Raw genomic sequence first — 12,998 nt, 5'->3', positions numbered from 1 at the left:
GGAAGACAAAAAGAGGTTGAAAGTTCCCTCTTAGCCATTCCTGGTTCGTCCGTCCAGTCGTCCCAGTCCTGTGATACTCTGACGCCTGATGGTACTGAGACCAATGGTCCGAGCACTCCTACAAACCTAAGTAGTACCACGAGCACAGCCACTCTGGTCGGGAGTGTTGGGAGTAGTGAGTCTCCAAGAGTCAGTCCTACAAGGTAATTTAGTAGAAGGTTCTATCTATCTAATAGTTACGAGTGAGGGTTGGTTTGTTTGTTTGTTTTTGAATTTCGCACAAAGCTACTCAAGGGCTATCTGTGCTAGCCGTCCCTAATTTAGCAGTGTAAGACAAGAGGGAAGGCAGTTAGTCATCACCACCCACCGCCAACTCTTGGGCTACTCTTTTACCAACGAATAGTCGGATTGATCGTCATGTTATAACGCCTCCACGGCTGAAAGGGCGAGCATGTTTGGCGCGACGGGGATGCGAACCCGCGACCCTCGGATTACGAGTCGAACGCCTTAACACGCTTGGCCATGCAGGGCCTACGAGCGGGGGAGGGATCTAGTACGTGATTTAGGGAGTGGCTAGTAGATGGGGTCCCGAAGAAAAGCAACCCGAATTGGTTGACTCCAATAACTGTGTATATGACAGAGAATAAGGTGATGGTATGTGTTTTACCGGGGAGATATCCCCCCTCATTTTTAATCCTTATTATATTTTGTTGCCCCTTGACGTTTTTATTAACTCAGAAAAATGGGAGATTATCCACTTTATCCACTTTATTCACTTTATTCACTTTACCTTTCCTGGATAATCCCTGTAATTGCTTTATCTCTCAAAACAAAATAACCTGTTTGAAATACCCAAGAAGATGATTGAATACATCGTTTGAGTAATCGAGAAATGTAGTTTGGATTATTTGGAAAAGACAGTAAAATGAATCCATTAAGTGCGTGTGTGTGTTGTTGTTGTTTTTTAATGTAACATACATAATCTGCTAAAATAAAAGTAATTCACTTCCTTAAGTAAGACAGAAGAAAGAATGATGGGACATCTTTTGGTAGTATTTCTAGAAATTTAAGTAACTTTGTTTTAGGTTGTTCAATAAACAAGTTCATTCACTTTACTTTTTGTCTTATAAAACAAAACACCCAGTACTTGACGGGTATATACCCAATCGTTGTGTATCTTTTTCCCAAAGTAAGCAAATAAAAAAACCTAAAAATACATTAAATTTACTGAAACCTGAATTATAGGTTCCCTTTAAAAGATCTCATGAACGACATGAACCATTTCAAGTTTTATGAGAAATCTAAAAATCTTATTACAGATAATAAACATTATGAGAAATTTAGAAATCTTATTACAGATAATAAACATTATGAGAACATTATGAAAAATCTAGAAACCTTATTACAGATAATAAACATTATGAGAACATTATGAGAAATCTAGAAATCTTATTACAGATAATAAACATTATGAGAAATCTAGAAATCTTATTACAGATAATAAACATTATGAGAAATCTAGAAACCTTATTACAGATAATAAACATTATGAGAAATCTAGAAATCTTATTACAGATAATAAACATTATGAGAACATTATGAGAAATCTAGAAACCTTATTACAGATAATAAACATTATGAGAACATTATGAGAAATCTAGAAACCTTATTACAAATAATAAACATTATGAGAACATTATGAGAAATCTAGAAATCTTATTACAGATAATAAACATTATGAGAACATTATGAGAAATCTAGAAACCTTATTACAGATAATAAACATTATGAGAACATTATGAGAAATCTAGAAACCTTATTACAGATGATAAACATTATGAGAACATTATGAGAAATCTAGAAATCTTATTACAGATAATAAACATTATGAGAACATTATGAGAAATCTAGAAACCTTATTACAGATAATAAACATTATGAGAACATTATGAGAAATCTAGAAACCTTATTACAGATAATAAACATTATGAGAACATTATGAGAAATCTAGAAATCTCATTACAGATAATAAACATTATGAGAAATCTAGAAATATATATTATATCATATCCATATCTTATAGATCGTACTTCCTTAGGAGTTTGAAGTTTCTGATTCCTCAACCTGTACACTCCATTATATCATATCCATATCTTATAGATCGTACTTCCTTAGGAGTTTGAAGTTTCTGATTCCTCCTGTAGGATCTATTCTACTCTACAGTTTTAAACTAACACCTGTTTAACACTGCGATGTAGGATCTGTTCTACTCTGCAGTTTTAAACTAACACCTGCTTAACACTACGATGTAGGATCTATTCTACTCTACAGTTTTAAACTAACACCTATTTAACACTACGATGTAGGATCTATTCTACTCTACAGTTTTAAACTAACACCTGTTTAACACTACGATGTTGGATCTGTTCTACTCTGCAGTTTTAAACTAACACCTGTTTAACACTGCGATGTAGGATCTGTTCTACTCTGCAGTTTTAAACTAACACCTGCTTAACACTACGATGTAGGATCTATTCTACTCTACAGTTTTAAACTAACACCTATTTAACACTACGATGTAGGATCTATTCTACTCTACAGTTTTAAACTAACACCTGTTTAACACTACGATGTAGGATCTATTCTACTCTACAGTTTTAAACTAACACCTGTTTACAACTACGATGTAGGAAATATATAGGAAATGTGAAATTTTTAAAACTTTGTTATTGCATAATTATGATGTTTTAGAAACTACATTATATCAGCCTGTACATTATACACCTCAGCCTGTACACTCCATTATATCATATCCATATCTTATAGATCGTACTTCCTTAGGAGTTTGAAGTTTCTGATACCTCAGCCTGTACACTCCATTATATCATATCCATATCTTATAGATCGTACTTCCTTAGGAGTTTGAAGTTTCTGATTCCTCAACCTGTACACTCCATTATATCATATCCATATCTTATAGATCGTACTTCCTTAGGAGTTTGAAGTTTCTGATTCCTCAACCTGTACACTCCATTATATCATATCCATATCTTATAGATCATACTTAGGAAGGAGTTTGAAGTTTCTGATACCTCAGCCTGTACACTCCATTATATCATATCCATATCTTATAGATCGTACTTAGGAGTTTGAAGTTTCTGATACCTCAGCCTGTACACTCCATTATATCATATCCATATCTGATAGATCGTACTTCCTTAGGAGTTTGAAGTTTCTGATACCTCAGCCTGTACACTCCATTATATGATATCCATATCTTATAGATCGTACTTCCTTAGGAGTTTGAAGTTTCTGATACCTCAGCCTGTACACTCCATTATATCATATCCATATCTTATAGATCGTACTTCCTTAGGAGTTTGAAGTTTCTGATACCTCAGCCTGTACAATCCATTATATCATATCCATATCTTATAGATCGTACTTCCTTAGGAGTTTGAAGTTTCTGGTACCTCAGCCTGTATACTCCATTATATCATATCCATATCTTATAGATCTTCCTTAGGAGTTTGAAGTTTCTGATACCTCAGCCTGTACACTCCATTATATGATATCCATATCTTATAGATCGTACTTCCTTAGGAGTTTGAAGTTTCTGATTCCTCAACCTGTACACTCCATTATATCATATCCATATCTTATAGATCATATTTAGGAAGGAGTTTGAAGTTTCTGATACCTCAGCCTGTACACTCCATTATATCATATCCATATTTTATAGATCATACTTAGGAAGGAGTTTGAAGTTTCTGATTCCTCAACCTGTACACTCCATTATATCATATCCATATCTTATAGATCATACTTAGGAAGGAGTTTGAAGTTTCTTATACCTCAGCCTGTACACTCCATTATATCATATCCATATCTTATAGATCGTACTTCCTTAGGAGTTTGAAGTTTCTGATACCTCAGCCTGTACACTCCATTATATCATATCCATATCTGATAGATCGTACTTCCTTAGGAGTTTGAAGTTTCTGATACCTCAGCCTGTACACTCCATTATATCATATCCATATCTTATAGATTGTGCTTCCTTAGGAGTTTGAAGTTTCTGATACCTCAGCCTGTACACTCCATTATATCATACCCAAATCATATAGATTGTGATTCCTTAGGAGTTTGAAGTTTCTGATACCTCAGCCTGTACAATCCATTATATCATATCCATATCTGATAGATCGTACTTCCTTAGGAGTTTGAAGTTTCTGATACCTCAGCCTGTACAATCCATTATATCATATCCATATCTTATAGATCGTACTTCCTTGGGAGTTTGAAGTTTCTGATACCTCAGCCTGTACAATCCATTATATCATATCCATATCTGATAGATCGTACTTCCTTAGGAGTTTGAAGTTTCTGATACCTCAGCCTGTACAATCCATTATATCATATCCATATCTTATAGATCGTACTTCCTTAGGAGTTTGAAGTTTCTGATACCTCAGCCTGTACACTCCATTATATCATATCCATATCTGATATATCGTACTTCCTTAGGAGTTTGAAGTTTCTGATACCTCAGCCTGTATAATCCATTATATCATATCCATATCTTATAGATCGTACCTCCTTAGGAGTTTGAAGTTTCTGATCCATCAGCCTGTACACTCCATTATATCATATCCATATCTTATAGATCGTACTTCCTTAGGAGTTTGAAGTTTCTGATACCTCAACCTGTACACTCCATTATATCATATCCATATCTTATAGATCGTACTTCCTTAGGTGTTTGAAGTTTCTGATACCTCTACCTGTACACTCCATTATATCATATCCATATCTTATAGGTTATTATTTTTCAGGATATTTGCTCCTCAGGACTTTCCTGCACAAAATAGTAAGCACCACACGACTCAAGACACCTCACCTCAAGCTCTCCCCTCTTCGTCAATGGAGAAAGATCGGAAAGCGCCACCTGTTGTCCAGTCCAGTCAGTTTTCTCCAAACGTTATTACATACTTACAGTGAGAGGAGGTAGGAATGTTTAGTACTATACTGATGTGTGTTCTTTTCATTTTCATAAAATTATCCAATTTTTTGCTGCTCAGTCTTCGTGGTATGGGGGTATTGTAGCTTCAGAGTGTTTCCAGACGTTTCACTAAGACCACAGTTAAATTTATTAAGGACATTTTTGATCTATGTTTGGAATTAGAGAAACCAAGTGTTATCCCACTCTCCTGTCAGTAACTTGGTTTATTAGTCAAATAGTTTACTTTATTATTATTTTTTATACACCAGCTCCATTTTTAATATTCAAAGAATCTCAACGAATTCTTATTTAACATTATAACACTACATTATTATGTATATTATTATTATGTATAATTATTATACATTATAATGTAGTTTCTGTCGTAAACCGTAGTTCTCAGCTAACACCTGTTTACCACTACGATGTAGGATCTATTCTACTCTACAGTTTTAAACACCTGTTTAACACTACGACGTAGGATCTGTTCTACTCTACAGTTTTAAACTAACACCTGTTTAACACTACGATGTAGGATCTATTCTACTCTACAGTTTTAAACTAACACCTATTTAACACTACGATGTAGGATCTATTCTACTCTACAGTTTTAAACTAACACCTATTTAACACTACGATGTAGGATCTGTTCTACTCTACAGTTTTAAACTAACACCTGTTTACAACTACGATGTAGGATCCATTCTACTCTACAGTGTTAAACTAAAATCTGTTTAACACTACAATCTAGGATCTGTTCTACTCTACAGTTTTAAACTAACACCTATTTAACACTACGATGTAGGATCTATTCTACTCTACAGTTTTAAACTAACACCTATTTAACACTACGATGTAGGATCTATTCTACTCTACAGTTTTAAACTAACACCTGTTTACAACTACGATGTAGGATCTATTCTACTCTACAGTTTTAAACTAACACCTATTTAACACTACGATGTAGGATCTGTTCTATTCTACAGTTTTAAACTAACACCTATTTAACACTACGATGTAGGATCTATTCTACTCTACAGTTTTAAACTAACACCTGTTTACAACTACGATGTTGGATCTATTCTACTCTACAGTTTTAAACTAACACCTGTTTACAACTACGATGTAGGATCCATTCTACTCTACAGTTTTAAACTAACATCTGTTTAACACTACAATCTAGGATCTGTTCTACTCTACAGTTTTAAACTAACACTTATTTAACACTACAATCTAGGATCCATTCTACTCTACAGTTTTAAACACCTATTTAACACTACGATGTAGGATCTATTCTACTCTACAGTTTTAAACTAACACCTGTTTACAACTACGATGTAGGATCCATTCTACTCTACAGTTTTAAACTAACATCTGTTTAACACTACAATCTAGGATCTGTTCTACTCTACAGTTTTAAACTAACACCTATTTAACACTACAATCTAGGATCCATTCTACTCTACAGTTTTAAACACCTATTTAACACTACGATGTAGGATCCATTCTACTCTACAGTTTTAAACTAACAACTGTTTAACACTACAATCTAGGATCTGTTCTACTCTACAGTTTTAAACTAACACCTATTTAACACTACAATCTAGGATCCATTCTACTCTACAGTTTTAAACACCTATTTAACACTACGATGTAGGATCTATTCTACTCTACAGTTTTAAACTAACACCTGTTTACAACTACGATGTAGGATCCATTCTACTCTACAGTTTTAAACTAACATCTGTTTAACACTACAATCTAGGATCTGTTCTACTCTACAGTTTTAAACTAACACCTATTTAACACTACGATGTAGGATCTGTTCTATTCTACAGTTTTAAACTAACACCTATTTAAAACTACGATGTAGGATCTATTCTACTCTACAGTTTTAAACTAACACCTATTTAACACTACGATGTAGGATCTATTCTACTCTACAGTTTTAAACTAACACCTATTTAACACTACGATGTAGGATCTGTTCTACTCTACAGTTTTAAACTAAGACCTGTTTACAACTACGATGTAGGATCTATTCTACTCTACAGTTTTAAACTAACACCTATTTAACACTACGATGTAGGATCTATTCTACTCTACAGTTTTAAACTAACACCTGTTTAACACTACGATGTAGGATCTGTTCTACTCTACAGTTTTAAACTAACACCTGTTTAACACTACGATGTAGGATCTGTTCTACTCTTCAGTTTTAAACTAACACCTGTTTAACACTACGATGTAGGATCTATTCTACTCTACAGTTTTAAACTAACACCTGTTTAACACTACGATGTAGGATCTGTTCTACTCTACAGTTTTAAACTAACACCTGCTTAACACTACGATGTAGGATCCATTCTACTCTACAGTTTTAAACTAAAATCTGTTTAACACTACAATCTAGGATCTGTTCTACTCTACAGTTTTAAACTAACACCTATTTAACACTACGATGTAGGATCTATTCTACTCTACAGTTTTAAACTAACACCTGTTTAACACTACGATGTAGGATCTATTCTACTCTATAGTTTTAAACACCTGTTTAACACTATAATATAGGATCTATTCTACTCTATAGTTTTAAACACCTGTTTAACACTATAATATAGGATATATTCTACAAAAACACGCGATAGTTTTTGTCATTTCTAACCTATTTCCGTACCAGCTGTAGGTAAACGAAGTATTGGCGAGACTGAAACAGCGAGCCCTTCAACAACTCCAAGAAGTAGCATTCAGACGGACTCTACTATACTCTCGACACCGAGGAGCAGTTTCCAGACAGAATCTTCTATACTCTCGACACCCAGGAGCAGTTTCCAGTATCCTGATTCACCTCAACACTGCAGCAAAGCAGGTGTTGTAGTCACCTCGTCTCGGGCCTCAACTCGCAGGTACAATGTGCGATAAAGGGGTGGTTAATACACCCAGGTTCCGGAGAAGAATGTATAGCGTTTTCGATTCCCCATATTTTAGGAGCACAACATTCTTAAATCTGTTCTTTAAAAGATTATTTAGATTTACCCCTACTTCAGAAACGGATGACTTAACTTTGTAATACCTTAAATATACTTCTAAAGTTTTTTCGCACAACTGGTTCAGTCATAAGAATCTGATTCTGTCTCTTGTTCTCAATGAAAATCACAGTGAGAGAAATGATTTTAGTTTATTATATAGAATATTATATATAATGTGTTTAACTGTCTACGTTGACGTCATAACAAGCGTTTTTTTTCAAATTCTTATTGCAGAAAATCCGGAAGTTTTATTGGCGATGGAATTTTCATAACAGTTATTAGATTTATTTTTCAAGGTCGAGTACAACCATCACTGGTGTGTGTAGTTTCTGGCTAGCAGAACTGTAACAACACGCTTTGAAAAAGAGTGCGTGTGTGATATGTTTTGATTTACCAATGGGACAACTTCTAGACGTCTGTTTTAGGAATGGGATTAGTTCTGGCTTTAACTACTTGTTTTGGTTTAGAAATGGTACTACTTCTGGCTTTATATACGTGTTTCGGTTTAGGAATGAGACTACTTCTGGCTCTATCTACGTGTTTTGGTTTAGGAATGGGAATACTTCTGGCTTTATCTACGTGTTTTGGTATAGGAATGGTACTACGTGTGGCTTTAACTACGTGCTTTGGTATAGGAATGGGACTACTTTTGGCTTTATATACGTGTTTTGGTATAGGGATGGGACTACTTCTGGCTTTATCTACGTGTTTTGGTTTAGGAATGGGACTACTTCTGGCTCTAACTACGTGTTTTGGTTTAGGAATGGGAATACTTCTGGCTTTATCTACGTGTTTTGGTATAGGAATGGTACTACTTGTGGCTTTATCTACGTGTTTTGGTATAGGAATGGGACTACTTTGGCTTTATATACGTGTTTTGGTTTAGGAATGGGACTACTTTTGGCTTTATCTACGTGTTTTGGTATAGGAATGGGACTACTTCTGGCTCTAACTACGTGTTTTGGTATAGGAATGGGACTACTTCTGGCTCTAACTATATGTTTTGTTTTAGGAATGGGACTACTTCTGGCTCTAACTATATGTTTTGTTTTAGGAATGGTACTGCTTCTGGCTCTAACTATATGTTTTGGTTTAGGAATGGTACTGCTTCTGGCTCTAACTATACTATGGATTTTGTTAGCTACACTTACAAGCAGCTTATGGAATACATTTGATAGAATATACCACAATTCATCTTCAAGAGTTGCTATAAGTGTAGTGAAATTCTGAGGTATGTGCCACTCTTAGATTTAAAAATAAGGCATTTCAAACGGTTTTTAGATATTTTAATTTGAATTTTATTGAGGGTTTTTACACGTTTTCAACATTATTTGTCGGAAAGTCGTTACGGGATAAGACGTGTGGTAAAATCTATAGCGATATGACGCCGAAACAGATAAGATATTATTCATTAACACAGGAAGTGTTATTCAGGATATAACATCAAATTAAATAATTTATAATTCAATTAAGTATGGCAATCATACCTACTAAAACATGTCAATATAGTCCTGTTCAAAGTCCAAACCAAAGTCGATATATTCCTTTCTATTCAAATCCAAACCTATTAAAACATACCAATATTATGGCTGGGACGATGTAGTCTTATCCAAATGACTTTCCAAATTGCCGTCAAGCTTGGACTAGTACTAAAAGGTTTTGAAGTTCCTTCATCCACATGGTGTTTTTTTCTTTACTCCAATCTATATGTCCATAGCCCAAGTTTTTGTGTTTCAAATTCATGGCTATAACAAGCGGCTTTACGAGCTGAAACCCTTGGGTGAAACCCACCATTGAAGGATTTCTCCATGTACAATTTTCAGTAAGGAACTTGAACCTAAGAAATTCAGAATAACAAACAAACTTATATTAATAGCTGCTAATGTGCTCTCGAAATGGTTTTGTCCACATACATATATACTCTTTCTTTAAGATCCAGTAAATCGTCAGCAGCAGCGGCCTTCGCGGCAGCCACGGCTGGTTCCAGTAACCCTCCAGAACCATTGTCTCAGTCCCAGTCACGAGCTAGTAGTAACCTTCCAAGTGCAGGTCAGTGTTGTTGACCAGTGTTAGTGTGCATGTGTAAATCATATCTCAAACGAACGCTTGCAATTCCACGTGTGTTTCTTGTTGCCTTAACATGTTGTTTTTTTTTTAGTGAAAACGTCATTAAACCGATCAATGACTATTTCAATGTGCAGTTTAATTTATAGTCATCAAAAGCGAGTTGTCTTCTGTTTTTCATGCTTATTAAACTGTGTGTCATAGGTCAATGCTGTTGATAAAAATGTCCGTTGAATAGTCATTTTCTATTTGGCATGATTATTACGCGCTGTGCCGTAAGTCAATTTTTTTTAAAGTGAAATGCTTCTTGAATGGTTGTTTTCTGTTTGGCATGCTTATTACACTCTGTGTTTTAATTTAATGGTGTTAATATAATGCCCGATGAATTACTGAAACGCATGTTTTTTTCGATAACTGTTTCTATGGACTTCTCTTTAGCTGTCTCCAAGCAGAAGTGTGCTAAGTTCAAGGTCTTACAACGCTAAAATTTGGAGTCTGATTCCTCACGGTGGACATAGCAGATAGCCCAGTTTAGTTTGGCTTTAAAACAAAAAACAATTTTTTTTTTGCCTTCCTTGACTTAACATTTTCACTTCAACTTGATTATTAACTGTCAGAGCAAACGCTCAATGAATATTTAACCTCGTTCACGCTGCTCAGATCGGCTTTACATTTGTCTTTATACTTTCTGCAACAAATAACCTCGTTCACTATTCCAATGAGTTTAATACTTTTACGTTTATGTACCAGGAATACTTAACCTCATTCACGTTGCTCAAATCGGCTTTACATTTGTTTTTATACTTTCTGCAACAAATAACCTCGTTCACTATTCCAATGAGTTTAATACGTCTACGTTTATGTACCAGAAATACTTAACCTCGCTCACGCTACTCAGATTAGCTACGTATTTTGCTTTAAACCTGCCACGAGTTGTTCAGGTCTGGGACGCTTAACCTCGCTCACGCTGCCAAAATCAGTTTCGCTTTCTTTTGTTGGCATGTTAGGTCACTCTTGAGATTAACTTGATATTTCTCTGTGGATATGTCAGGAATAGCTAACCTCGTTGAGGATTCGTTGATAAGCTTTGATATTTAACATTTGACACGTGATAAGCATGACACGTGATAAGCATGGTTTGAACCTATGGCATGACTGACTCACGGTGAAGGGTAACTCAACCTCACATATACTGTCCCTATAAGGTTACTAAAGTTAAGCGTGGCTCACTATAACACTTAGTGCATCTCATATCAGATAGTTTCTGTTGTTTTTAATCATGGGTATAAATAATTTATACAAAGGATGTATTTTTTTCGTATTTTATTTTATACCATATAAATAGTGACTCAACGCATGGAAACAATAAAAAAATTACATAAAAAGATTAAAATTTAAAAACACATTTACTGTTAAAATATTATGTGTTTAAGGTAATTCATTTGACTTGAGAAAAAAATACAAATTTGTTTGAACTGTTTCTTCGCTGGATAAGCGTAAAGTTTGTAGATTTATCACTCTAAAATTTGTTGTTTGATTCCTGTAGCGGAAACAGCGCTTGTAGCTTTGCATTAAAAACAAACAAACTGAGCCACTAACGAGAACAATGAGTGACTTCTGTTCAAACAAAGTTTCAAAGGTGAAGAAAAGTCGCTTCTCTAAGAATAAAACTTCGCTCAAACATTACCTTCTATATCAATTCATCTTTTTAACCGGTTATTGATTTAAATTAAACGTGCGCAAGGAATCTCAGCACAGACATTGGTAAGAACGAGGTAAACAGGGCTATGACGTCATAATCAAACTTGCTTTGAATATCGGTTCTCTTTTCTTAGGAATCAGCGGGAAGTTGAATACGGGTAGTGTGTATTGTAGTCCACCTGATTAGATTGAATGTATCGATGACGTGTGGTCTAGCTGTCTCTTCTAACTTTATGTAACGTAAAAAGACATCAGTGGAATAAGACGCGTCATTCTTCAAGTGAAAACAACAAAACTCTATTGTTGTTTTAATTTCAAACTAATCGAAAATCTAATAATATTTCAAATCGTCCATAAACAAAACCCCGAAAATACATCATCAAGTAAAGAGAGACAACGATTATGCAGCCGTTACTTGTCGTCCTCACCCGGTAGCTCAGTAGTAAGCTTGAGATTCAAGGTTCGATCCATGTACTGTATACAGCGCAAGCGTTCTACGTATACAGCTTTCGCTTAGTTAAACAAACTTCTATGGAAGGTCTACCGGTGACACAAAAGTATGGTTTAGAAATGATAATGCTGCAATCCGGGGTTCGACCCATGCAGAGTACACAAGACCTACTATACATTAGACAGTTTGTGTTTTAAAATAAGCAAACGTTTCTTGTATTTTATCCACAGTTGGAACCGACATCAAAATTCCGAACGCTAAAACGAAACGAGAATCCATGATCAGCACGGCTGCTACCATGAGAGTCCTGAACGTCCTACGACACTGGGTTTCGAAACACCCTCAGGTGAACAGCTATTTATTTGCTCCAGATGTCGTTAGTTTCTAAACGTCTTGTTAAGTTGTGACTTATAGGAGACTCCAACATTTTCACTACCACTGTTTCTTTGTGCATGTTTAATAAGTGTACCTCGTACTGAGAGAGCTGTTTATAAACGTGGTTATAAAAGTTAAAATAGTAAGTTTGGGAAGATTTTGAGTCTTTATTAAGCAATATTTTCTCAAGTATTTTGAAAAGTATCTCTACAAAGTAATTTCGGGGAACACGGTTTTAGACCGTAAAGTTTAAAGACGGCTTGAATGGGTGGTAAAGAAAAATATTTGTAGTTTGACATCCTAACAGATGTACAACGTTTCGTCTTAATCAGGTAGAAATATTTCATATATATACACAGGAATATATACACCATAT

General features: G+C 35.0%; 1 protein-coding gene across 1 annotated transcript in view; it reads left to right on the top strand.

The window, feature by feature from the left end:
* Positions 1-12,998, top strand: part of LOC143223902 (ras-specific guanine nucleotide-releasing factor 2-like) — a 117,898-nt gene that overhangs the window by 85,802 nt on the left and 19,098 nt on the right. The window contains exons 19-23 of the mRNA XM_076452377.1: positions 58-203; positions 4,836-4,963; positions 7,683-7,908; positions 9,965-10,080; positions 12,478-12,593. Of these exons, the coding sequence (XP_076308492.1) occupies positions 58-203; positions 4,836-4,963; positions 7,683-7,908; positions 9,965-10,080; positions 12,478-12,593 (732 nt within the window). The remainder of the gene's footprint in view (positions 1-57; positions 204-4,835; positions 4,964-7,682; positions 7,909-9,964; positions 10,081-12,477; positions 12,594-12,998) is intronic.

Source organism: Tachypleus tridentatus, chromosome 8 (genome assembly GCF_004210375.1).
Source record: "Tachypleus tridentatus isolate NWPU-2018 chromosome 8, ASM421037v1, whole genome shotgun sequence".
NCBI lineage: Eukaryota > Metazoa > Arthropoda > Merostomata > Xiphosura > Limulidae > Tachypleus > Tachypleus tridentatus.
This window is presented reverse-complemented; position numbering and strand designations above follow the sequence as displayed.